Below are 14044 nucleotides of genomic sequence, written 5' to 3'. Positions count from 1 at the left end.
TCTTTCATTACTCCATCTCAGGGAAAGTATTAGCGAAGCAGTGGTACTAATGCAGCAATTTGCATCAGCAGCTGCCAGCCAAAGGGAGGAGAAATATCCTCTCCAACGCAGAAGGGGAATTAGCGTACAGAGGGGCGCTGGGCTCGACGAGCTCACGCCGCTCGGCAGGAGCGGGGACCCCACACCGACACCCCCCTCCGCTGCCCAGCGCCGGGGGCCTCCCTCTGAGGACAAACCGGGAAAGCATCACATTCCCCCTTTCCCTCTAACCTCCCCGGCACAAAGCACTGTCAACCCCTGATGAACCCCGCAGCCCCGCCGCTTGCTGTCACCCCCAAAAGGCAGACTCCTCGGCAAGGAAAAAGCATCCAGCACCGGCGGGATGCCCAGGCCGGAGGGACCCGCTGCCTCCAGCGGCTCCAACGCTCGGCGGGGCAAGCCCGGCCTTCCCCGCCCAGCTCGGGGCCGGGGAGCGGTGCTCGCCTTCCTCCCGCTCCCCCGGCGCAGCGGCCGCCCCGAGCCCCGGCACCCACCTCTGCCTCCCGCCGCCTGCCGCCGGCTCCGCTCGCCGCCGCCGCCTTTGTGAGCGCCGCCCGCCGCGGCGACGGGGACTTGCCCGGCTGCCCGGCGGTGCCGCCCCGGAGGAGGGACCGCAGCACCCGGGTGAGGCGCGACGGGGCGGGGCGAGCGCCCCGGACGGGCGCTGGAGCTGTCCCTGCCTGACCCGCCTCCCGCCGGAGCATGGCGGCAGTGTACCGCCTCGGGGACAGACCAGACACCGCCTCCCGACCGCCGGGGGAAGCCGGGCAGCGCCGCCGCCGCTCCCCGCATCAGCGGGGCCGGGAGCCGGCGGACCGCGGAACGGCCCCGGCGGCCGTTGGGCCCCGCGCGGCGGCCGTTGGGCCCCGCGCGGCGGCCGTTGGGCCCCGCGCGGCGGCCGTTGGGCCCCGCGCGGCGGCCGTTGGGCCCCGCGCGGCGGCCGTTGGGCCCCGCGGCCTGAGTCAGCGCCGGGAGGCGGCTCGCTGAGGTGACCCCGCGGCCTGGCGGAGCCGCGGCGCAGCTCACAGAAATAGCTTATTTTTTTATCAGCTCATTTCACTAAATTTCAAAAGTGTTTATCAAAATAAGGCATCTTTATTCCCGTTTGTAGGTGGGAAAACCAGAGAGCGGTCAAGGGAATCGTTCCTCCCAGACTGCTGGGCAGGTCTTTGAGAGGCAGCGACTGAAGCTAGTGTTCCCAGAGCACAACGCTCATGGCCACAGGAAGCACTTCTTTCAATATCGTATGCTTTATTGCCGTAAATAAATGTGATGAAATAGAGTTTTTCCACCAGATAGTAGTTCTTTTCCATTCAAATTATGTTGCAGCCTCCTTTTACTCTGGGTGCCTTACACGACTAAATAAGGAAGTGGATGTCCATGATAAAAATGAACTGATGGAGGAATCTTCCAGGCTTTTTCCAGTCTGTTTGCAGAAGACATTGCTAAGAGGGTGGTGCTAAGTGCAAAACAAATGAGCAGGAACCGAGTAACACAATAAAAAGAGGACAAAGAATATACACAAAATAAGGATCAAAGTTCATCAACTGAAGAAGAGCCTTCTAATCTTAGGCTTGAAAACAAGCTTTTTGGAGCCGGATTTGGTGCATCTGTGTGTTCTAGTCCCCAAAACGTACACAGACCTGAAGCCTGGGAAGAGTTCCTTGTCAAGTAATTAGTGCTTAAACCTCCCATTTTCTGTTATCTTTCCAGTTATACTGTAAAACAATCTCAGTGGATTCTCCTCTAGGTCATCACCCCAATTGTAATCCTTCAAACTGTTTTGGGGTTTTTTTGGCACTTCTTCCTCCTGTAGTTGTGTTTACTCTGTCTCCATGTTGGCTAGGCTTTGCACAGCACACAGCTACGACAGAGCCGCTGGCTGATGGGGTCTGGTGCACGCTCACAGACTCGAATCCCTGCTTCTTTTTGTCCTCCATTCCCAGTTACACAGCCACACTAGTGAGTTCACCTCAGTTTTCGAACAAAAAAAGTCAGTGAAGACAGTTTCTGCCTGGGCACTGCAAACAAGGGTGTTTACTTAATTCCAAAGAGAAAATAATATGCAACTGAGCCCAGAAATACCTGCAGTTTCGTTTCCCAGGCATATCGTATCTAATCCTTTGTCAGTGGGCAGTCAGCAGGCAGTGAGACGTGCTGGTAAATAATCCTGCCCCTGATGAAAATACAAGAAGCTGTATCTGTGCCAGCTGCAGATCCTGACCAGTGCTCTGCCCACCACATTCGTGTGGAATACGATCCCGTATTGCATTCTCTCCGAGGGGGTGGTATCCTCCAGCCATCACCATCCTGGACTGCTCTAACATATTGTTCCATTACAGTCTTTCACTACTCTACTAAAATAAAAACATGATAGTAACACACTGAATCAAAACCACTATCTTTCCACAGTCTCAACAACACCCACCCTTCTCTGCTGCTTTCAGACATCCAGAAGTTAGAGCCTCAGCTTTGGAAGTACTGTATTGTGTTTAGTTATTTATCATGTCCAATCATCTGCTGCTTGACGTAAAATAACCCACAGAATAATGCTCTACATTTTTAATGGTTCCATGTGCGAGGTCATGTTTTCTCTTCCTACGGTGCAGTGTAAATAAAGCCATGATACACACAAGATGCTGTGGAAAGTGCCAAATGCTTGCACAGCAAGAGAAAGCTTCCATTAACAGCAGGGCTTTGTCCTTCCGTGCTTTTTCACTCTGCTCTTAGTGATGGTGTGACCATGGTGCACAGCGGTGTTCTTCAGATTATTTCTCTGGAACAACCTCTGCCAACTGATTCTGAAGTCCTTACTGCTGCACTTCAGCTCATAACTATTCTCACCAGTTATGGCTATATAGAGGACCAAGCACTAGTACATAATCTTCCATAACTTCCAAGCCTTAGCATGGTGATGGCTGTGGTTTTGGCTCAGCCCAGTGCAGAGTTTGAGGGACATTATGGTCAGGGACGGTTCCTCAAAAGTAATCTGGAATTACTCCACAAAACTAGATGTCTGGGGGAGTGCGGTCAGAAGGCATGCTTTGCCCTTGCAAGAGAACAGTCCCTGGTGGTATCAGTTCCACACACTCAGGAATGGTGAAGTTCTGAACTATTATCATTTTCTTCCTGTAACATTTCCCCCTTGACAGGTTTCTTTATGGAGGTGTTGTGTTGGGCGACGCAGATTTGTTTCCCAAGGTTTGAATTAAAACTGTCCACAAATTTCGAGGGCCTGCTCATGGAGTCTTTTTCTTTCCTCTCCTTCACTGGTCTGTTTATATCCATCCATTATTACCTAACTCGTGATTCCTGTCCCAAAGAGCTTATGGTTTACATATTCACTCTCTGTACAGTTCTGGCACAGTGGAGTTCTAGCCTATCATCTGGGCTAATAGTTACTATGAAAATATAAGTAAGAGGAAAATTGAGCTGCGTAGTCTTCTGTAAATTAATAAAAATGGCTTAAAAAAAATAAAATCTGCAAGCAGAGAAGAGTTTAGTAAAACTCAAGAACAGATTCCTCGAGAGCAGTACGTAAGTTCATGCAGGGGAAAAAAAAAATGCCTTAAATTCTAGCTCAGGACACTAGATTTTCCTGGCAAGTATGTTGCCCGTGAGCAAAATAACCACTCAAACCAAAAAGTTAATTATTTAATGCATTATCAGTAATGTCTGGCATTTCCCCCACTAAAACTGGAGTTCATGTTCAGGCAGGGAGTACCTGGGTCATGAATGACTGCAATTGTTAATGCATGCACACGGTGCATGTGAAAATGATTCAGTAAATAGAAAAGTTCAATGTAATGAAGCTCAACAAGGGCAAGTGTAGGGTCCTGCACCCGGGAAGGAATAACCCCATACATCAGTACAGGTTAGGTGTTCACCTGCTGGAAAGCAGCCGGTTCACAGAGCTGGAAAGCAGCTCTGCAGAGAAGGACCTGGAAGTCCTGGTGGACAACAAGTTGACCATGAGCCAGCAAGGTACCTTCGTGGCCAAGAATCCTGGGGTGCATTGAAAAGAGTGTGGCCAGCAGGTTGAAGGAGGTCATCCTCCCTCTCTACTCTGCCCTGGTGAGGTCACATTTGGAGTTTTGTGTCCGGTTCTGGGCTCCTCAGTTCAAGAAAGACAAGGAACTGCTGGAGAGAGTCCAGTGGAGGGCTATGAAGATGACCAATGGAATGGAGCACCTCTCTTATGAGACGCCTGGGTCTGTTTAGCCTGGAGAAGAGAAGATTGAGAGGGGATCTCATCAATGCTTATAAATAACTAAAAGGCGGGTGTCAAGAGTATGGGGCCAGACTCTTCTCAGTGATGCCCAGGGACAAGATAAGGGGCAATGGGCACAAACTGGAACACAGGAAATTCTATCTCAACATGAGGAAAAACTTCTTTACTTTGAGGGTGGCAGAGCGCTGGAACAGGCTGCCCAGAGAGATTGTGGAGTCTCCTTCTCTGGAGACATTCAAAACCCACCTGGATGCATTCCTGTGCAACCTGCTCTAGGTGACCCTGCTTTGGCAGGGGGGGTTGGACTTTTTTTAGAAAAAGTAGAAGTTATTTAGTTGCAGATATTTCTAAAACATTTGGCCCCTTGACTTTAACATGTTGCCAATTTTTTTCTGTCCTGCTGGTTTTGCTTTGTCTCTATTCTGGGGTTCAACTTTTCACACTGTATCAGGTACTTGAAGATCCAAGTAGTAAACAACTTACTTTGAAAAGAGAAAGAATGCTGTCCTTGCCCAGCATAAAGCCATATAGGACAAATTTTATACTTTATTCCATGTGAAACCATCTTGCTTTTGGTGTTCGATCTGTCACATTTTAGGCAGATGCTTCTGGCCATCCACCAGCCATCCACTCTGCCCCACCTGAGCTCTTTGCACTTTGCCAGCCTTAGCTTCTGGATTTTGCTTTCCATAGGGTCACAGTTCGCGAGTGTTGTAATTGTCCACTGACAGTTGCGCATGCTAGCCAATACACTTCTGACATCACTTCTTAACTTCCTTCTTTGGCCTCATGGTTAAGAGGTGAGATGATGACATCATCCTCAGGAGGGCTGTCAGGTCATCAGAAGTACCATAAAGTTTAAGTCATCAATGAGGCAGGGGAGTGACAGGTGAAAAGGGAAACTGAGAGGATTATTTTGTCAAATGATCAAATGTGGGATTGTGATTTTCCAGGAACTGCTGCAGCGGGAATTAGGGGCCATGCAGGAGGCACTGGTCATGTACCAAAATGCTCATCTGTAACAATAACACGCTTATCAGCTCTCCTGCTGTCAGGGCTTGCATTGCATAACCAAACTTGATTTTGAACCAAGTACTTCCAGACTTGGTTTTGTGACAGATACACTGTTTCCCCCCTGCACCCTACTGAAAATACAGTCCCAAAAAGAGGGGATCTGTAGCCAACAAACTACCAGACAAGGTTTTTTTTCCTTCTCAGAATATAACAAGTCTTGACGATGAAAATTCTCAAAAGAGCCTTTCTTTTTCCTCTAGATCCACATCCAGCCTTGCAAAACCATGAAAACCTCACTGCTTCCTTTATATCCTAGGCGCCCTTTCCACAGTCAAAACTCAGTTCTCTGCTACAAAATACTTGGCTACTGAGAAAGAGAGGCATCTATTCACTCCTATGATTCAAAAACAGTCAAATCAAAAGAGTGTAGGAATGCTTAAATTAGGAACAAGAAGGGCTAAATATATCAACCCTGCTGGAGATCCACTTGTACCAGTCCAATCTCATCAGAAAGTAATTTAGCTCCAAATCTGTAAATAACCAGGCTTGAGCTCCCTAAATATAATCTTAGAAAGCTTAGAAAATCTTGAGCCCTGATAAAGCAAAGCAATCACAGTGTATGAGATTAAGGACATAACAGCGAAATCATCAACATGTTCTTTCTCCAGCCAAAGCCCAGAATTCCTGCGTAGGCATGTTCAAACACAGACCTGTGCTCTGCTCAGGCAAAATACATCCTGGTGTTTAAATGCACACACATACAAGAAATGGGAGATCATACACAACTCCATGGAAGACCTCTCTGTCCTGTTTTGGACTGAAACGCCAAAGCTAGCTTTTCATCAGTCTGGTAAATCTATGCATGCCTAGCAAAGCTTTTGCCCAGAATACTGTTTTCAAAGCACAGCAAATCAAAAGCAAGTTGACCATTATTATTTGTTTAGAACAAAACAGTACGAAACAGCCTTTGAGAACTTCAAACAAAGCTGCTCTACTTCCCAGGGTATAATGTTTTCTTTACTATTCCTGCAACTTTTGCAAACTAAAACAGCAGTCTTAATCCTGAAGAGGAAAAGGCATTTGGAAACCAGCTCCTTCTGTTGAGAAGGTTGTTGCTTTCTTCTCAGCCTCACGGCTGCAATTTCTACATCAGACTCTCTTCCGATATTGAATTATCCTCGCAAACAGGTTCTGAAAGTTATTGCTCAGGGGTTGTAAAGCAGCACATCTTGATTAGTTCACTGTATTGTTACCTCCTTAATATGCAAACTAGTCCCTCTTTCTTGTAGCTAGCAAAGATATAACAGGTATAGTCAAGATAATAGGAAGACAAAGAGATACTTTGTATAAAGTTTTTTCTTATGGTAGGCTAAGCATTAAGTGCTATAGAGCTCAGCTTGAAGTTCATTCTGTGACTCCACTGAGACAGTAAAGTGTCTAAAATCAGTTTTATATAGAAGTAACAATATTTGGTGCTTCTTACTGTGACAGAAAAAATCTTCACTTCTTTGCAGACCAGGGTATAAAAGTGGTTGTTTTGTGGGTGGCTCCTGGTGAATGAAGGTACGCTCTGTCCCTTGCTTGTAGTTACGAGAAGCAGGTTTGCTGGGCTTTGAAGTCAGAAAATTCTGCACTATCTCAGGTACTGTCATGAGTTCAGGCTGTCATATAAACTGGATGAAAAGGGTTTTAATCCTCCCTCAAAAAAGAGGCCGATGGAGGACTGTGAGCAGGCTGTCAGGAGGATTGTCGGGAGGAGAGGCAGACCCTGGCTGCTTTCTCCCACACCAGTGAACCAACGGGGGAGGCCTCTGTAGCCTTTGCCCAAAAGTTCCCCTCTTCAGCCCTTGTATATTAATTTTGCTGAAAAAAAGTGAGATAATCCAACCCGCTGCTACTTCTTTTTTTTCTTGCTCTCACTAGGTCTCAACTTGCTTGAGTATTTGAAGTGGTAGAATGTACCCAGGTCAGGGCATTTTTTTGAAAAGTCTGTGTGTATCATTTAAAAGGGCACTTTACCACTTCTCCCAATTCAGCCTGTGCAGCAGGTGTGGATCCTGCGCCTCCAGCTGAAGGGCACCTGTTTGCCCTCCCCAAGGCTTTCTGTAACAGCGAAGCAGGCACACGGGTGCAAGTCTGTTCAAGAACTTTGGCCTTCAGGTGTTTCCACGCTGTCTTCTCATTCCTTCTCATGTGCCGAGCTGTGAGGATGCCTTAATCTGGCAGCACGGATTTCAGATCTCTCTGATCTTTTACCTCTAGACTCCGTATCAGGTGATTTGGGGGAAGAGGTGAGATACTGGTTTAGGATAACCTGTCTTAGAGGCATTTTCTTTGCAATTCCATTCTTGGGGATTTTAGTGATTGCAGTTTAGGCTAAGGACTGTGCTTGTTCTGGATTTAAAGTACAGTCATCCTTTGAATGCCTGTGATAATATGTTCTTCAGGCAAAACTCGAGCTGTATGGAACAATGATAATGTTTAAAAATACATTTGGCTTAAGCAAATGATCTTTTCAGTCTTGCTTGCTGTGAGAGCTGACTTAGTCTTACTCTTGTGGGCTGATTTGTTCTCAGAAATATATTGTTACTGATAAAGTTAGTGATCAGGATTGTGTTGAAATCCTTGAAACAAGTCGAGGCACAGAAATGAATCCTACACATACAGTCACAGGAAAAAAAATTCTCTTTAATGACTTGCATCAAGCCTGGGCGATTAATCAGTGAATAGGGTGGTTTACTGCAGTCTTTCTCTTATCTAAGCAGTTCACTCTCCTGGTTTAGGCTGAAGGCTCTTATAAAACTCTCCCTGGTACTTCTAAGTCAGGTTTGTTAAAGCAGGAACATTGTCATTTATTCCAGTTTTGTATCTGCTATCTTTCTTTACATCTTCTGTAAGGACATGCATATCTATGTGACATTATCTGAGGAACTGGCTTAATGTTTATGATTTCTACATCTGGAACACTAATATAGCTAACGGATGTGATCGGCTTTGCAAAATCATTAAAATACTACTTTATTTTATTTCAGTTTCATGTTCAAATTTCTGAATGGGAAAAGTGTCCCTGGTAACTCAGTAGAAAATGCTTCCCTCAAAATATTCTTGGTGTCAAAATGAGTGTAGTCTCACTGGAAGTGTTACAGCACTGCAATCCCTGAACATAGGCATGGATGTTATTTTAGAACTGCAATTAAACAGCATTTCATCTGCATCAGTCTAAAAAAAATTCTTTGTAAAACTAAACTTAGGTTTGCTGTGACAAAGAGTATACATCCAATTCAGATTCGGAAAATGAAGTATTTAATGGAGGAACTACAGTCTGTGGACTGAAAGGACGTATTTTCGCTGTTGTGTTGAAAGCTGAGCAAAAATTAGATTTTTTCCCTAATGGAAAGTTTCAGTATTCAAATATTCATATTTGAACGAAGACAGAAATATTAAAGAATCTTGAAGTATAAAAGGCGCAAAAGTTTTTGCAAGTGAAACTCCTGCCTTAAAGGGGGGGTATTATGGCTATGTAACTTGACCAGAAGGTATGATGTATTTGAATGGCTCTCAGGAGGCAATGATCTGTTATAAGGAAATGTAATTCAATGTTGAACTGAGAAAGCTGAAACAATTTTAGTTAGTCCAGTACTAAAATACTGTAAATGAACGTGTAATCAACTCTGCCTGCTCTACATATCGTTCTCTAGATCCCACCCTTACATAAAAGCCAATGAGGGTCAACTCTGTGTCCATGTATTTCTCTTCACAATTTGAAAAAAAGCTTTCAAGGACTTTCACATACCTACAAGAACTTTTTTAAAGAATTCTGTTTCAGAGTTATTTCAAGAAAATGGCTGCATTCAAGAATTAGCACGCTGTGGAAATCATTTATCCCTGTTACATAAATTTGGCAGAGGTGTTTCTTAAAACAAGCATTTTGCATAAGCCTATGGAATTCATTTACTTCAGTGAAATTAGTGGAGTCCATTTCATTAGGTCTAGCATGTTTTGTTGTAGAAAGCCTTTGTGCTGGCGGCCTGTATGCTTTACATATTCTGTTATGCAAATATGACAATTCACCACAGACTTTGCCCCATTCCTGCTGCCCCCGTTACAGTTTACCCTTCAGTTTATTTACTGCAGACGAATCTACATACCATGAACAGTCTCTCAAACCTAGCAGCTTTTGCCCACAAAAGCAACATGAGCTGGTTTTACTGTTATTCGCACATCAGCGATATTGTGTTCAGCATATCATGCGCAAAGAGAATTCCCATCCCAGTGAGTTTAGAGTCTGAAAAGTACCAGGCCTGATGCTCAGTTCCCACAAAGTGACATAATCCCATTCAAGCCAGTGAACTCTGTATTACACAAGCGAAGGGTCTTGCTCATTGTTACAAACAGGTGGAAATATTTTTTAAAATAGCAAGACTTGGAACAGGCAAGAGGATAGTGTTTTGTATCAAGCTCTGCCATAGTACAAGAAGAGACAAAGGCCTGGTCAGAAAATACAGAAAACAATTCTATTTAATAGAATAAAAAACAAAGTCATACCCACAGGTAGCTCAGAGTCATGTCAAGGTACATGTCTGCTTCTGATCTGAACTCTCCAGGCGCCCTGTTTTTCCCCATGCCCACCCCCACACTGCAATTTGGACACAAACAAAAAAGCCTCCCTGTGCAGTCATCCCGGTGATATCAGATGCCCCTCCCCGGCAGCCCTGGGTGACAGCCCAGCCCGTTCACCCTGCGTGTTTGGCATGTTGCTTGCATGGGGTTGGGATCATGCTCATTGCTCATCTTCCTTGTCCAGGTCAGATGTAATTTATCCTGTGTAATTCTGCTTCCTGTGGCAGATTCAGTTTGACAGGGTTTTCTCACTTTCTGTTTCATGCTGCTAACTTGTCTGTACAGACATAGGCACCACTTAGTGCAAATACATCTTTTATCTGCAACATCTTTGGGATATTTTTATCATTGGTGGTTTGCTAATTTCCCACGATCTCCCTTTTCTCTAGCACATTTTAAATGTAGCATGTCCACATTACAAAATTCTTCCTCCTCCTCTTCTTCATATATTTCTGTACTACGTTATGAGAAATCTAGAACAAATAGCATAATAATAATATATAAAATATAATTCAAAATTTTGCCCAAATAAAACATAAACCAATTCTTCTTAAAGTATAATCTTACTGCAAGAACGCATTATCCTCAGTTCTTTCAAAGTTACAGTACAAGTTCATGTGACATGTTTTGGTTACCCCGGAGATGTTCCTGTTCAGAATCTCACCAGAATGCAGATGCAAATGTTCCCAAAGTTTGGAAAGGAAAGATCACATCTGTAATATTGCTTTACATATATGCTGTCCTTTGCTAATTGGAGTTCCTTCCTTGTTTATTTTGCTGGCATTTTGAATTCCCAGGTACCTTTCTGTCTGCATAGCTCAGCTACTGGAATTGGATGTGCAAACCCAACCCCTGCCAACACCAACCAACCCCACCCTCATTTCAAACTGCCTGATTGACTTATCCACCTGTCCGGTTTACATGACATTGATAATATCCAACTCATCATAAAGGTTACATTCTCAGTTTGTAAAAGCTGACACATCTTCATGGAAATCTTGACCTACAACTGCCAGAACCCAAACTGAAGAGCTGCCAGGGTGTACCAACCAGCTAGCACACCGAGGAGCTACACGCAAGCTGCCATAGACTCCTGGATCAGGAAGGTTCCTCTGTAAACCGTAGAGTATATCCTAAACTGCACTGTGTAGGCTGTATGGCAACACCTGAGTGGGACCAATGTGAGATAGCAGTATAGCTATGCTAACATTATACTCCACCCGGGCTAATACATCTCCTGTGAAACCTACGCAGAGCTGTATGGTGACTCCAATAGTTCAGCTAAGCGGATGTGTCTACGTGGCACTGCTTGGTGCTGTGTAGAAATGCTGTGATCCTACCTGTGATTTCAAACACATCACCCGCTAAATATTCTGCCCCATCATCGCTGAAAGAGTAGGTCACTGCTGAGGAATAGAGTCCAGGGTCGCTTAGGAAATCATCATGTTTCCTGGATCTGTGTCTTTTTCCTCCTTCACCAATCGTTCAGCAGTAGCAGCTCTATAACCCGGGTGGGAAGTGCCCTTCTCCCTCTCTCAATACTTCCCCTGAGTGGTTCTTCTGTTCAGTTCGTGGCCGTGTTCCAAGACCACCACCTCAAAGACGTGCTTTCTGCCTTCAGCAGCAGGGGTGTCTGGGCACATTTTCCCTAGTTCAGAACGTGCCTGGCGTCTCACATTTGTCACAGCTTTGCTGATTCTGTTCCTATTCCCAGGTCAAGTGCCAGATTTCTCAATTTTTCTGCTGCTTCCATCCTTATCCTGCTGGTGATGGCCAAATGTGAGGGCCACCAGTTTCACAGAGCCACCCAACCTCTCACAGCAATAATAATACCACAGTGGACATACAGTAACACAGTGTCCAAAGGGTGACACTTGGACATGCTGTGCTGGGTACCAGAAGGTGGACAGGAGTTAACCACTGACTTATCCTGTTTTCCAAAAGACCCACCAGGCTCCAAGCTAGGCCTGCCCTAAGGCACTGGAGTTAAAAAGCAAACGAACAATTGAATTCCTACATTTAGATTGCGAGTCCAGACGTTTCGAATCCAACCGGGATCTTTCATCAACGGAATCTGAAAGAAACAAAGAATAATGAGGAATAAAAGAGTTAATTAACTATGCACAGAAGTTAATGTATCCAGGCCTCAATTATGGGCCTTGAAACCCAGCTGCTCTAATGAATACCTCTCCTGTGATTCCTTTGTACGCCACCTTGCCCTTGTGGCGTACCCACTTTATATCTGTACTGAGAGATGTTCTCAATTCCCTCTTTCCACCATCTCAGTTTTCAGGGGTTTTGCAGCAGGATTTAGTCCTCTGCTAGTAAGATCTGTATCATCGGCTAGAGAGAGAGCTTGGAAGCAGGAGATCCCTGTGAGCGCTGAAGAAGCGCGGACCTCAACAAGCTCTGTTTATTCTTTTGGGAGATGGGGATGCCCAATGCAAAGGACAGGGGCAGAGCTGTAATCCCACCTTGCTGCCTAGGGAAAAGATCTTTTCATATGGCAGCATCCCTAGATCTGTTCGTAGTACAGGAAGACCTCTAATACCCAGTAGGACAGGAAAAGGAATTCTGTAGGACAAGAAGAGCACATTTCAGCCCCTTTGAGGCAACCTGGAGTTCAGCAGCTGTTTAGCAGAGCCAGGACTTCATTCCCTGAGTAGTTCCCTCCTGACAGGCAGCACAGGAGCCTCAAGAGAGCGGGTGTACTTTCAGAGCCAGAGCCCCAAAGCTGAGGTGGCACACAAGTACTGTGACAAACCGCTTTCTGAGTACTCAGAAGTAGGAATGAATGATGACTTTCTTTTTCAAGAAGCCACAGCTGCAAGACACGTTGAAATAAATGACTACCTAGTAAAAAGGGTAAGCTTCCAGTGTTGCTGGAGATGATGGGACTCATGTTTAAAATAAAAGGAAAAGTTATGGAAGAGAAATTCTGTACTGCATTTTATACTATTTTTGATTCCATAGTGAAATTTTACACTGAAAGGACTAATCCTACAGGATTGATAACTATGATGATACGAACAAATGATTTGAAAGATTTCCCTTTGGTGCATAGAAAAATTCACATTCAAATATGGCCAGGTTTGCTGGTGGTGTGCATTCTGAAAACATTCATCTTCCCTCATATTCAAATCTCAAGATCTTTCAAGCACAAATACCAGAAAAAAAAACAACCAAACTCATTCTACTCTTTATCATTCTCAAGTTATATGACACCCAGAAGACTGTGCAATCTTACTGAGCAAGTGGAAATGGTATGAAATGATTCCTTTTCTGAATTCTCTCTCATTTAAATACAGGTAGTGAAACAACAAATACGGAGGAATGAGAAATAGAAAAACAAGCATTACAGAAATAAATTCGCCCGGTTGTGGTAGGTGCAGTTCTTAAGGGTTCCATTAATGTTCATTACACTCACTCACACACTCTGTTATATGTATAATTAGAATAACATTTCATGTGGGTGATGTGAAAAGTAAGTTTGGGGTGGCACCGTCAGGAGAAGACAGTAGAGGTCTGGCACAGAGCCCTTCTCTGTTCACAACAATACCTTGCGCTTGAGCATTCCATTAGGGATTGCACCACACTATTCAAACACCATTTACAAGTCTTTCAACAACCTTATAAGCCAGGAGGTATTATTAATTCCATTTTCCAAATGAAGAAAACGGAGCTACACCCTGATTAAATGACTTACTCTGTGTTACAAAGGAAGCTTAGCATCAGAATTAGAAACAGATCTCTTTCCATATGGCCCATTGTTTTAACAACAATCCTGTCCTTTCTTTCTATTATCAGAAGCAGAACAAAAATACTGGCATTATTGCACCAATAATTAAATAAATGGAAATACTCTCACAGGCTAAATTATTGACTGAAATATAGATGTGTGTTGCATGCAAATGCTGGGTTTAATATAATTACATTTTCCTGTTGTCTGTACCTGTTTGTGTTTTAGATGCGTCTTGATGCTTTGTTGACCAAGATGGTGGCTTGAAGATATCATAGCATTGACTGCTTAGGGATAACATTAAATATTTAGAAGATGAAATATCATATCAAATTCACAGTAAGTGTTTATATAGTTGATGTTTGTATTTCTGGTGCATACAGAATACATATGGTGTATGT

At 44.4% G+C, this 14044-nt stretch overlaps 1 protein-coding gene across 5 annotated transcripts in view; it reads right to left on the bottom strand.

The window, feature by feature from the left end:
• The window catches only part of LPIN1 (lipin 1), an 86908-nt gene that overhangs the window by 50108 nt on the left and 22756 nt on the right, over nt 1-14044 (bottom strand). For 3 of the 5 annotated variants that reach the window (XM_074581873.1, XM_074581875.1, XM_074581876.1), the window contains one exon: nt 11922-11978. In XM_074581873.1, the coding sequence (XP_074437974.1) occupies nt 11922-11978 (57 nt within the window). Of the gene's footprint in view, nt 1-533; nt 653-11921; nt 11979-14044 lie in introns of those variants that run through there. The other 2 variants (XM_074581872.1, XM_074581874.1) reach the window with 1 other exon arrangement.

Source organism: Larus michahellis, chromosome 3 (genome assembly GCF_964199755.1).
Source record: "Larus michahellis chromosome 3, bLarMic1.1, whole genome shotgun sequence".
In the NCBI taxonomy this organism is placed as follows: Eukaryota; Metazoa; Chordata; class Aves; order Charadriiformes; family Laridae; genus Larus; species Larus michahellis.
This window is presented reverse-complemented; position numbering and strand designations above follow the sequence as displayed.